Genomic DNA, 13,306 nt, shown 5'->3' with positions numbered 1-13,306 from the left:
ATGCATTTCTCATGAAAAAACGTGGACTCTTCACTGTCTGTGAAGCTACAGAAAATAGCTGTGTTTTATTTGTAAGAACAACTCTCAGTAACAAGTATATTAGAGATGTTAAGTCTTGGAAATTTATCTTCCTGCATTTAGTGCAACAAGCCTGAAAAATCTCACTTACCCTATACAGATCCATAATTTGTGAGGCTGTGTACTCCTGAGACTGATTCAAGGGCTTGAATTTAATTTCTGAAGGTGGTTTGGCTGTAAAAGTAAATGGACCAGAGATGGTGTCCAAGTCATGGGTACCTATTGCTACTAATGCTCTTTTCCTACAAAGAAAAAGAAGACAAAATAATGTTTTTACTAATAATACTTGGAGTTTCTTAGAAATAGCATCTCATGATGCTCTATACTTCTATGCATTCATAGAACCTACTGAAAAAGTAGAAGGATAATTTTGAGAAGCCCAGAAATTGTTTCACAAATCACATTTTATCAAATGTTAACAACATAACAGTCAAGGTAAATCTAGTGGGAATGCTGTAAAACGCTTCTGTCTCAACTGTGGTATGAGCTGTAACAGCTATTTTTGTTGAACATTATTGCTAGAGGGCAGAAATAGGCAAAGAAATGAGAAGGATAAAGACAGCTGCTATAGAAGATTTCCCTGGGTGTAACCATAAAGCCTCTCAGCAACAGGGATGTGCAGTCTTAACATGTGATAAAATCATACACATAGACACTATATACTACTTTAAGCACTAACCTGCAAATATTTTGGTGTAGCTTCTCCTGGAGGTCAATGAAACTCTCATAACGTTCCTTGGTAAAAGTTATATTACGGAGGACGGCAGCTACAGCGTGAGGACGGATTTGGACAGTCTGCAGATTACAGCAGCAACATGTAAATTTCAAGTACACAGAAAATACAAAATTCCAACTGATTAGATGTGCACTCTTCTTCATAAAATCCCCTTTTGTAAAGTAGGAAAATTCATGGAAAGACATTTGAACCCCAAAGGGGAAAAAACCCAAATAAACCCAATCCAGGTCGGTAGAGACCAGGAGGTTTGCAATATACTGTAATGGTCCAGAAGGTCAATGGAATGTGAGCACCTGAAACTTTGATTTGATTTGCTATTAGGTTCATCCAAGATAATTTGCCTATTGTTCCTCCCTGTCCACTTCTCTAAAAATTAATCGCAATGAGTAGAGATATTTTAATTTCCTTAGCTCTTGTCTGCAAATAAGATTTCCAGTCTCACTGCTCTTACAAAATTGGCACTGATACAGATCTTGCTGCTTCAGCACCTCTCAATACATTTACAAAGGTGCAGTAAACACTTTTACCTGTTCAGTGATAATCAGCTTCTGACCTTCACCCTCAGCTGGTATTATCTTTTCATATCTAGGGACATTTATCCTAGAACAAAACCAGAAGTAAGTTTGTAAGTGAAAAAAAAAAAAAGCTCCCCAAGGGCACGAAACTTTAGAAATGTAGCAGCAATGATATGTACAAAACTTCCTCAGTAACGTTTCTCGACATGTAATTAGTTAACCGTTCAAAACTTCTTTTCTATGGGATGGTAAACAGATTACTGAACTAGAAAGGAAGGACTCAAGAAGATAAAGTAGAATAAATTCTTTGTTTTGGTATTTATTACAAAGGATAATAAGGAGGTTTTGCTGCAGGAGTTCTTTACAGAGGATAAGTCTCAATGGAACAGCAGCTGAAAAATTTTTAGAACAGATCCAAAACCCAGTTAACAGTCTAGTCTTTTTAAGTTATACAGTAGATCCTGCCCAGAGGAACATCTGGTGAATCTCATCTACACAAGAAATCATATTCATAATCCAAGCAAGTAGCAAGTTTATTTACTGATCAGAAATGGACTTGTATGTCAACAAATAAGCAACCACACAAAAATCTCACAACTCTGCCTTACCTTTCTTTAAAGACCTGCAGTCCTCGGACCAGCCCTTCCAGGCAAAGGAGATCATAACGGTTGGCAGGAACATCAATTTTGTAGAGCACAACATCAGAGGCACCCTTTGCCTTTTCTTCGCCTTTTTCTTTACTTATAATGTCTTTCTCAGATGTCTGAAATTAAGAAAAACATGTTTTGAACCTGAAATAACTTATCACTGACAGGAGTGTGACAGTCAGAACACAGTCAGAAAAGACTGTATTAATTAGAAGTTTAACAGTGTAATTTGGATTTATACAACAAGTGGACACACCAAATATGAGAAGCTACATACCATCTTTCTCAGACTAAGAGACTATTTTAAAAATAGAAATTTTAGAAGCAAGAGTCTCCAGGCTGTCAGATCCCAGTAGATAACTGAGACATTTTTGGCAATAGATTGGCAAATAACTTGTTATAATCAAGTCTATTCTGAAATAAATCATAACACATGACGTTCAGATGTCTTTTGACAAATGTCATTAAAAGATCAATAAATTAAAATTAAAAATCAAAACCAAAACAGGTCTACTTGAAAAAGATTTACTTGAAAAAGATTTACATGTATACATTTATCAGGGCTATCAAATTTTCACAAGTACAGAATCTAAATCAAAACTTTAAATATGAATTAATTACAACTTAGGTAACAATGCACAGGACAAATATACTTTTTGTGGACATTGCACAAAAGAATGCATACAAAACAAAGACAAACAAATCTTGTAAAACAGAATCAGTATATGGTCTGTGGCCATATTTATGCTGCTAAATAAAATGGGGCCAGAGACTGAAGAACAAGTGGCACAGAGTGCTGACCTCCAGAATGTCCAGTAATATGCCACCTTGGAGTCTCTTGCTTCCACGGCAATAATTTTTGTATACCAGGGGATTTTTTTCAGATTCAAAACACCACTGTTAATACAACATTGCATTACAACATCCATTACAATATTGTACCACAGGATACACTGGATATAATGCAGTACAAACTCTTACCAAATATAAACGCTGTCAACACGCTACCTCTACCAAAAAAGCAACAAATAAAAACATTACTTACAATTTCATCGAGCTCCAAACCAAACTCAAAGCAAAGCTCATCAAATTCTTCATCCGCTGTGAAGGAAGGTGAACTTTGGTTAATAAGCAGATCTCAGACTTAATTTTTTTGTGTGTTTGTTTTCAATGTTTTCAAACAAGGTAAAGAATGATATTTTGAAAAAAAAATGCGTAGCAGTAATTTAAAGAATTTTGCTTGTATTTGCATCTGAGTGGCAGCTTCTTTAGTATATGTACATTTACTGACGTGGTATTCTTACAGTCACAGCAAGGGCTTCTGAGCCTTGGAGCTTAGCTCCTCAGACAAGCTTGTCAGAGCAACTCTGGCCTGAACAGATAATGAAAACAGGAGGGAATAATTGGACAGCTTCTGCCAACTGCTCCTGTCAGCTTGTTATACAGAGGTTGCATCAACAGCGTCGTAGCATGTAACACAGCCCTGATCTGGCCATGGAGATTTGTCTAAAGAGCCACAGCCCCTGCGTGGGATAAACCGCTGTATGGCCCTGAACGCTCCTTCAGCCCAAGCGTCACGTTTCTAAAGAGCCGGGAAAGGAGAACTGAATAAAACCACGGTGTTCACCCCTTGTTTTGACTACTCCCACCTCTTCTCTCTCCTTTTTGATTTAACCAGTTCCTAAAACAGTCAGTGAAACTCCCAGACAGAAATCGCGATTTGGGAGCGCCTGGTTCTGATTCCCCAAGAGATTTGGGCTCAAACAGCGCCCATGTGGTCCAGGCCGTGCCTGGCGTGCCGGTGGTGCCGAGGAGCAGCCAGGTGGGCTCGGGGGCACCCGTGATGCGCCAGCACAGCCCGGGCTCCCCCGGGGGGTCCCAGCTCGGCCCCCGGGACACACCACGCGGAAGACGGGGCCGGCGGGGCTGTGCCCACCCAGGGGCTCGCCGGCCCGGGCCGATCGCAGCCCGGGCGGCCGCGGTGCTGGGGCCGGGGGATCTCGGGACGCAGCCCCGCGGCGCGGCCGTGGATCCCGGGACACTCACTGTAGGTCCTGCCCAGCGCCTGGAACAGCAGCTCCCGCTTCACGCTCACGGTCGGCATGGCGGCCGCTCGCACCGCGCCTGCGCTGCCCGCGCGCCAGGCCCCGCCGCGCTGCCCGCGGTTCGCCCGCCGCCCCCCGCGGCCCCCGGGGCGGACACGGCGCGGACACCGAGGGGACGGGGCGCGGACGGGCGGCCGTGGGGAGGGTCCGCCCGTGCCCTGCGCCCGGGGACGGGGCGAGCGGCGCGCCGGGCCCCGGCAGCGCGGCGGGCAGCTACGGCCGTGACATCAGCCCGCCGGCCGGGACCCGCGGCGCTGGGGCGGGAGGGGTTGGCGGGGACACCGCCCGCGGGGATGGGGCGTCCCGGTACTGCTGCTGTGTCGGCGCTGTCCCTGTCCCCGTCCCTACATGGCACCACGAGTCCCGGCGCTGTCCCTTTCCCCGTTCCCACATGGGTCCGCCAGTCCCGGCGCTGTTCCTGTCCCTGTCCCCATACGGGACCATCACTCCCGGCGCTGTCCCTGTCCCCACACTGGACCACGAGTCCCGGGCGCTGCCGCCGTCCCCGCCGGGGCAGCGCTGTGCAAGTTTCGGGAGTGTGTTTTCTTTTTCACTTTTCATTTTTGTTTGGGACGGTCCCCGTCACGGACACCCCGGCAGCGGGAGGAGGCTGTGCGTTTGCTGGTTTAGTTAGAAACAAAAGGCTTGACCCCGAACGCTGCAGGAACTCTTAAGTTCTGGGTCAGCTGCTTAAGCTCTTTAATGGCAAGAGCCTTAAGCGCGCCCAGGAGCGCCGGCGCTCCGGCCGCTGCGAGAGGAAACGCCGGCCCGGACCGTCAGGGCAGCGCAGGTGCAGGGGGTGCGGACACACCTGGCTCCGCGGGTGCAGGGGGCGCGGACACACCTGGCTCCGCGGGCCCGGGGCTCGCTCCGATAAAGCCGCGGGTGCCTCCGCCCCGGTGCCCTTCAGGACCGGGTGCAGCCGCGGCGTCCCGGGCCGTGAGAGCCGTCCCTGAGGAGGGGGCGTAGCAGAACCAGCCGCGCCCGGGCTCCGTCCCACTCCCGCTCCAGGATCGGGTTTCCGACGGCCGGGGCGGGCGGTGCCGCCTCTCCGTGGGCAGCGCCGGCGGCGGGAGGGGCGCGTCCTCCACCGGGGCCGCGGCAGAAAGGAGCGGAGCGGAGCGGAGCGGGCAGGTGCGGCGGGCTGGGGCTGCGCCTGGAGCCGCGCCTGGAACCGGAGCCGGCAGGTCCGCGCTTCCCCGCGCTGCTCTCCGCCCGTCAGCATGAAGGTCGAGTTTGCCCCCATCAACATCCCCCTAAAGAGGAGGATCCAGACAGTCGCCGTGCTGCAGTGGATCTTCTCCTTCCTCCTGCTGGGTAACAGCCTTCCTCCTTCCTACCCTTGCCCCAGAGGGAAAAGGGCTAAGAATCGGCTTTTGCCGTGGCCGGCGTTACCTGTGTACATCGCTCTGTGCCACCCCGTGTCTCCACGTGGGTGCAGAGGCTGCGGCCGGAGGCGAGCAGCTCCCCGGCGATCCCTGGGCGGGGAAGAGCATCGCACTTCTTCCTTCTCTTGAAGTTCTGGATGGCTTTCCCTCCTTTTTGGGTCTATTTCTTTCTATGGGTTCTTTTTCAAATAAGATCCAAAAAAGCTAGTGACTGTGTCTTCGCATTGAGGTGCTGTGTAGGTTTCTGACAGCAACTTTTTACTGAACATGAGCATAAAGACTTGTACATGACTTATGCTGTTTTCATTAGTAATTGTGTAAAATAACTTTATATCCTGCAGTTCAATAAAATTCTCATTTAACTAGGTGATGAAAATTAATAGGGATCATCAAGGAACTGGCTCAAACGCAGCCATTTCTGTAAATGTCCTCACTTACTTTAAGAAAGTGTAACAATTCTACTTGATAAACTTTTTGCACTGATTGTTCCTCTATAGTTAATGTTCATAATATCTTAATAGACACCTATTACTAAACACCTATTGACAGCAGCAAATCTTATTCACATGGGTAGTTATCTTGAACTCAGTGGAATGGGTCACTTGATAAGGAAAGATAAGCCTTAACTCTCTCAGACTAAAGCCATGGATTGTGTAAATTGGGAAGTGGTTATCAAATAATCTGTTCCGAGGTACAGAGCAACTGATTACCTGTGCCTTACTGGAAATGTTGGATTGCTTGACGACTGTCTGTGCTAGAGGACTTACAAGGAGAAAAGGAATGTGTGCATATCTTCCTTGTGTGTCTTACAAATATATTATCCTTCAGATGGTCTCATGTCTTTCAGATGACTTCTTTTTTTAGGCTGTTAGCCCACACATGAAAGATATGCGTATGTGGGAGAAGCATGGAGGGTACGAAGCATCTTCATAGATTTATCCTTAGCATCTGGCTGTTTTCTTACCTCTAAATTATATGTAGTTGGAGTATGAACGGTTTGTGTTTGTGTCTACATGGTAAATAGCCTGTACTTCTAATTTTCTGTTATTGAATTAGATCTTGGCATCTGCCATTTTTCCAGTCTCATAATGCAGTGGAAGTTCAGTGGCAGTGGAAGAAAGCAATTTTTTATCCTAGAGTAGCAATGCTGCTGCAGAAAAACACATCCTTCTGAGCTTACTAGAAGTGATTGGGATGCAGAAAATCCACTCTTGCTGTAGTTCAGCAGGAGAAGTAAGCAGCTGTCATCTGCAGCTGGTGGTGTTTGGGAATTAATGTCAAGGAAAATCAACAAGGAGGTGGTCTTATGGCTGGTTATGTTTGGTATAGTGAGTACACGACCACAAAAAAGCAGTTTGCGAGAATGTTTGAATTTTGGAGAACAGATTGATTTTAATAATGATTATCTACTTGTGCTTCATGGGGATGCTTATCTTTAGGGCTATCCAAGATGAGCTTTTAATATCATAGAAGTAAGCTTTCAATCATAGTAATCTGGCCAAAACGTTTCATTTAGCTGCAGAAAAATTCAGGTGGCTGAATCCTAAATGACTTAAAGCAGTGAAAAAAGGGCTGGTTTCTGAAGTTCTGAATTGTTTCTATGTCTGGATTTTTTGTCCTTTTTTTTCTTTTTCCTGCTGTGCAGATAAAATAGGGAAGCATTATCTGTTTGTAAGCTCTTGAACTCAAAAGTGACACTTTCAAATCATGGAGGGGGTGTCCCAGTACAACTGAAATACCGTGTGAGCTGATTGCAGGAGACGTTTGAGATTTAGGTGTTGTTTGGGGGTTTGTATGTGGCTGCAACTAGTTTATAGCAAGTAAGATCTTATGTAGATTCAGTCTGTCTTGTGTTAAATATCTACATGTGAAAACATGAACAGATAACACCCCATGATAACTAATGATTCATATTATAGATAGAGGTATTATGTTTAGAGCAGTGAATAACCTGGGAACTGTTCTAGCTCCCAAAGTTGTCCATCTAAGTATGTGGTGAGGTGCCATAACTTAGTAAAATGAACAGTAGGACTAACAGATAAAGATAACTCTAAAAATTAGTGGCCTGAATGACAAAAGCTTAATCGGTTAATGATGTCCTTTAAATCTGGGGAGTGACATGTGAAAATGTGATTTGGCACACTGAATAAGCTGTAACGGGTATGTGAGGCTATTTCGACTTGGAATTTGTAATGTGAGTTGGATAGAAGACTCAGAAAATCAGGCATTGGTTTTATCTCCCTGGCTGAGAAATGTAAAAATCCCTTTCTCTCCAGGCTTGGTTTCTCATAATGCTGCATGGTTTTCTGAGACTGTGGAATTGATGACTAAAAATGCCCTCTTGCTTGTGTGACTAAAGGTTGTGCACAAGTTGATCTGAAATACAATAGTTGCATAGATGCAATAGTTGGTGAAGTCTGAATCTTATCCCCACTGTAGAAAGAGCGAATCAGTCAAAAAATACTGAAAAAATAGCTGCAGCAGAATGGTATGAGCAAAGTTGTGCTTCTTCATGCAGCATATCAACTTAGGCTGGATCTGCACTACAGATACATTGCTTCTGCTGTACAGCGTAGGCAGAGTAAACATGCCTCTGCCTCAAAAAAGCTGTACAGATGTGCATAGAATTTCATTACACACAAAAGGAACCTCTTTAAAATTCTGGCTGTAAGTTCCTGTGCTTCCTTGTTCTGTGCTGCAAGTTGCCAAAGTTCACCCTCAGAGGGAAAAGACAAGTTTTCATTGTAACAGTGATTTGTCTGTTTGTTATCCAAGGGCATGACACCAGAAGCAAAAATAAGTTGTGAAATACTGGATTAGTTGAGAGAAATGTCCATTCACAGATTCCCACCGTATGCTGGCTGAAACTGCCATATGGTTTCCTATCTTATGTTCTCTAAGTGCAGCAGGCCAAAAAAGTTTAGTTATAAGTTCCATGAAAAGGTGTTTTAAATGAGCTTCCCTCTTTTGAAAGAAAAGTGTTGTGATTAGTCTGGAGTCCAGAAAACTAAACCTATGGAAACTAAAAATCAGGAAATGCTGAAATGATACTGTTACTTGCAGTATTAGGCAGGTATCCAAAAGAGCTTCAGGCTGAATCATAATGTCAAGTGATTAGTGTTATACTGCTGAAACAGCAAATATATGAAGTTTTGCAATTTCATAGCACCTACCTTGGAAAAAAGCCGAAGCAGACCATTTTGATAGGTAGTTTTATGGCTGTAATTACTGTTATTAGAAACTCATCATCTTGGCCAGGGACTGACAGTCCTTGGGCTGGTCTGGCCCGGTTCCAAGCTCATGCAGCACCCACATCATGTCTCACTGTGAAGCTGTCTGCTCTTGATCACTCTGTGCCGTTGTCCAGCCCAACCCCAGGCAGAAAGGCACCTGGAGAAATGAAATCTCCGAGCCTGTAAGTGCTACTGGACCAACAAAGCAAAGAGGTTACATCACTCACATTTTTGTGCCATAGGTTTCATGGTACACACACAAAAGGAATTGTCGCTGTCAATGAATGCAATGGATGTCCCTAGTGTTTAACATGAAATCTTTGTTTTTAAGCTTGGAAATAATTTTCTCAAGAACTTTGAATTAATTGTATGTGTTTACCACTTTGTCCAATATCCTCCTGTTAGGAACAGGGTTTCTGTTTCTGGCAAAGTAACTGGGCAGTGATTTGTCCTTGGTGTGTGAGCTGTGTGCCTCAGTACTGCACATCTGTCAGTGAGGTTCAGTTTGTATCAGGACGTGAGCAGTACCTAGCCAGGAGGTAGATCAAACAGTTCATTTAAAGACAAAACCATTTAAGAAAAAAACCAAAACAACAAACCAAACCAAAACAAAAAACCAAAACAAAACAAAAAACCCCAACCAAACAAAAAACAACAAACCAATCAGATTTGACTGAAGTGCTGCTTGGCAGGTGCTTTAGCCTTTTGTTTTCCTTTCTTTCTTATGTGCACAAATCTAATGACAGCATTTTGGAGAAAATAAAGTTAGAAGATGGGTTGGTGAGCTTTTCTCCTGCTAGCTTCTGTGCAGCTGATGTGAAAAGGGACAGTGGAGTTTGAGCATGTACAAAATCAAATGCATAACTAGGTAACTTGGGTGGAGGGGTGGTGTCTTGGATGATGATGAGAGAGGAAAATGAGAGTTTAACCCTATGACAGAGGTACCAGTGTTTTGCTCTGAGACAAGGTGGTGGTAGGGGATGCATCCTCTAAGGCTTACTTTTGAGGTCCAGCTGGTCTTCTTCTCGCTGGGGATTTAGGAAGTGACTGTTGTGTAGGCACCCCTGTGTTTACTAGCAAAATACATACAAAATGAGTATGTAATATAAGGTATACTTTAATCTGCATGAAGCCACAAAATAATATGTTGAAGACATTGTTATATATTAAAGTACATCCTGTTTTCTAGTGATTAAACTTCTGTGCATGTAGGATGAAACAGTCTGTTAATTGAACTTGCTGGACACAGTTTGGGTTTGTGGATCTGGCTTCCCCAAAAGAGTAGGAATGATGAAACATTTGCCACAGGGTGAGATATTGCTGCTGGAATAATAAGTGATTTCTGTGTTGAGAAAGCAGGTAATGTGCTAAAGCAAATAATAACTTTTTCCCCAAACATGCCATGGTTGTTTGTTATCTGTTGTTGATTTAATTCATCAGCGATAGCTGGCTAACTAATACGGTCTTGTTCTTCCTCAAAGCCTTTTTTAAAAAACCTCTTTCAATAATTAAGAAAACTCTGCTAAGCTCCATGAGCCTATCCTAGCAAGCAGGCTGGTATTGCTACATGTTTTTATCAGTCTGAACTCATCTGTCCATAAAATTTATTACTGGCCCATGGGCAGTGACTGAAGTGTGATACTTACTGATGCCTGACTGACTAGTATTTCTAGGAATGCTGGCTCTGTTACCTTTGTCTTAGGGAGGGAATTTCACCATATATCTGTGTATATTTGTTTGTATCTCTCAAGAATAAGAAGAGAAAATGACTGTGCTGTGTCAGGCCAGAGACGCTGGCCTGGCAACCTGTGTGTGAGCATAACTGACAGTGGATGCTTAAGGAGAAATAAAAGAAACAGCAAATATGTAGACTAAATCTGGCAAGCTGGTTTGGGATTTGGTAATTAGTAACTGAGGGATTTACGGTATCCAGACCACACTATCTGCAAGTCAGTAGTGCTTAATGCTCTGTATCTGTAGTTTATCAGTATTTGCCAGTGCAAGGTCTTGGGAACTGCAACCAAATTTTGGCATAAACAAGCTTTCAAACCTTGCATCTTAGGGTGGTTTGTATTCATTATCACACCACTGTTGAGATACAGCTCCCTTGATAGGAATGCTGAAATATCCTTCTGACTGGGGCTCCCATTTGTAACCAATAACCTGACAAAGGCCCTCCACTACAGGAGAATGGCACATATTCAACGAATGCTGGCCACCTGACCACCTCAGTCCTGGAGGTGAATACCAAATTCCTGTGGGCTTCAACAACTTCCCAGTGCGGTTAGTTTAAATAAATTCCCAGCTTTTTCTTTGCCATAATTAAAAAGTGACAGCAAGTTCCTGTGCTCCTGGTGGAAATTTGTAAATTGACAGAATTGCACAGACTAGTAGGCTTTAAACAGGATAGTACTAACATTATGACTCTATTTTTTAAAAAAGAGACTTTCTTTGTAAAAGCTGCAGAGGCATGATACTGTTGCCCTAGCAGGTTGCCTCCTTTCAGGTGTTGCCTATTGTCTGAGGTCTGACTTTGGTGGGACTGTTGGAGTCTGTTTGTGGTATTTGTTGCTTGATTTAAATTTCAATCACTTTCTTTATGATTTATAAATAATACAGAAAGTATTTCCAGAAATTAAAGCTGATTTTTTTTTCTTTTCCAGCGTGAAAGCATCCACTAAGCAGGGAAAGTAATTTTTTTTAATGCCAAAATCAACTTATCAGTAGTATCTTGAGGGATAATAGAGAAGAGCATTAGGGATGAAAACATCACTGTGGAATTCTCTTTGTGTGTTCCCTCCGATGTTCTGTTCCTAACCCAGCTCAGAGTCACTGATCTGAAAACTAAAGGTGTTCCATTGTAGATACATCAACATGGTTGTTGAAGGATATGCCATCTTTTGTTTTGTTGTTGTTTTTTTTTTTCCCTCTTTGTCCACAGGTGTAAAAAATGAGCTTTTCACCTTGCTTTGTGTGTTGGTATGCACATGTACTCATAAAGCCCAGAGAAGTATAGTATTAAAAATCACATCTTTACCTGTGTATTCAGTAGAATACCAGCGGAATAAAGATGTTTTATTTATCATGTCGTGGTGGGATGGGGTTCGAAGTGCTGAACTCTAAAAGTCTTCATCTCATTTAAGGCATAGCAACATAATGTGTTTAGAGAAAGCTTTGCTAATGGCATGTGGGAAACAGCAGGGACTGGCTGGTAGTTCAGAGCTGTCAGGCTGTGTGGGGGTTTTGGAGTGAGCTGCTTTGCATAGGTTTTTGGGGCACTACAGAGAGCCTGTAGTGCTGGTTGGATTGAGACAAGCACCCTTGGCACCTAGGACACACTTGTGCTGTCTGGGCATGGTTTGTGACTGCTCTGAGAGTAATGAGAGGCTTTTCTTCTAGTGGACAATCTTAACATTTGGTGGCCATCACATTAGTTATTACTCAAATATTTTTGACTCTTTAATAACTACAAATGCATTTCGATCTTCCAGTTGCGGGCATCACCTGTATTTTGTCCCCCAATATGCTGTTTTCCTACTTCCTACCTCTGTGGTATTTTAACTATTTTATGAATTTGGTGCCCACAGCTGCAAACTCAGAGCCTGTTCAATGATTAAAGCATAAGGGGTTCAAACATCATTGGGCAGGATGGCTTCCAGTGGTGCTAACACTACATCCATTGGTTGCAACAGATGAATATCCACATGTAAATGGGGAAATGGAGGAAAAGGAACTCACCAACATTGGCTGGAAAACCCTATGTTCAGAGTCCCATGGCAGTGATTTTTCTTTTAATCTATATTTCCTTTTCCCTCCACTATTCCAATACACCATAGAGATATTTTTCAAAGCTTTAATTCAAGTTCTACCAAAAAATTATTCTTACAGCATACATTGGATTACATCCACGAATGTAATGATAGAGTAGAATGATGAATTCCAAGTTATTGACCTTTTGCCTGGAATTTGTTTATGAATTTGGGTAAAATGGTTGTAGTTTGTTTACTCACTGTCTTGTCTGAAGGAGAAAACACCCGGTTTGTGTTTATAGGCTCATTGGGTTTGAGTCATGCTGTTTAACTCACCTTGCAGGCTGCTAATGCATTGAAATAATAAGGAGGTATGGTAAAAGGAATTTGCCACATGTCTCACAGGGAATGCAGTAATCCACTTTGTCCTACAAGATGCTGAGCTCTCCTTAGGAAGTACTAACAGCACACTTATCTCCCCATACCTTGCATGCACTCAGGAATGTGTTCTACCTAAAGCAAAGCATTGAGCTTGTTGATCTCGTGTATGTTTGTCTGCATAGGATTAAGTGTTGCTATCGGGGCCTTCTCACTGCTGATTTAATTAGGTCTCACAGCAAGGATGCTTTGATTAAAAAACACCTTTCAGCTATTTGGCTTGGAAACTGATACCAAAAACCCATGTGATTCTGCACTGAGCCAAAAGTGCTTCTGCAAGGAAGGCTAGCAAATATAAATACTTGACAATTTTTGCATAACAACTTGAAACTAATAGATTTATGGTGATTAAAAAAACTTTTCATACTTATTCAAACTTAGACTGTGAAATTTAGCATCCTGTCCAGATTAGCATTC

At 43.3% G+C, this 13,306-nt stretch overlaps 2 protein-coding genes across 3 annotated transcripts in view; one reads left to right on the top strand and one right to left on the bottom strand.

Moving 5' to 3' along the window:
- The window catches only part of FARSB (phenylalanyl-tRNA synthetase subunit beta), a 36,973-nt gene extending 32,864 nt beyond the window's left edge, over positions 1-4,109 (bottom strand). The window contains exons 1-6 of the mRNA XM_027650637.1: positions 4,023-4,109; positions 3,022-3,077; positions 1,938-2,092; positions 1,342-1,414; positions 758-873; positions 170-320 (exon numbers count right to left, since the gene is read on the bottom strand). Of these exons, the coding sequence (XP_027506438.1) occupies positions 170-320; positions 758-873; positions 1,342-1,414; positions 1,938-2,092; positions 3,022-3,077; positions 4,023-4,080 (609 nt within the window). The 5' untranslated portion in view covers positions 4,081-4,109. The remainder of the gene's footprint in view (positions 1-169; positions 321-757; positions 874-1,341; positions 1,415-1,937; positions 2,093-3,021; positions 3,078-4,022) is intronic.
- A 953-nt stretch (positions 4,110-5,062) lies between these two features.
- Positions 5,063-13,306, top strand: part of MOGAT1 (monoacylglycerol O-acyltransferase 1) — a 31,953-nt gene continuing 23,709 nt past the window's right edge. The window contains exon 1 of one of the 2 annotated variants that reach the window (XM_027650654.1): positions 5,063-5,398. In XM_027650654.1, coding sequence (XP_027506455.1) covers positions 5,305-5,398 — 94 coding nt within the window. In that variant the 5' untranslated portion in view covers positions 5,063-5,304. The remainder of the gene's footprint in view (positions 5,399-13,306) is intronic. The other variant, XM_027650653.1, reaches the window with a different exon arrangement.

This window comes from Corapipo altera, unplaced genomic scaffold (genome assembly GCF_003945725.1).
Source record: "Corapipo altera isolate COAL_440 unplaced genomic scaffold, ASM394572v1 54, whole genome shotgun sequence".
NCBI classification, from domain to species: domain Eukaryota; kingdom Metazoa; phylum Chordata; class Aves; order Passeriformes; family Pipridae; genus Corapipo; species Corapipo altera.
The sequence above is the reverse complement of the archived record's forward strand: the minus strand, read 5'-3'. Positions and strand labels throughout refer to the sequence as shown.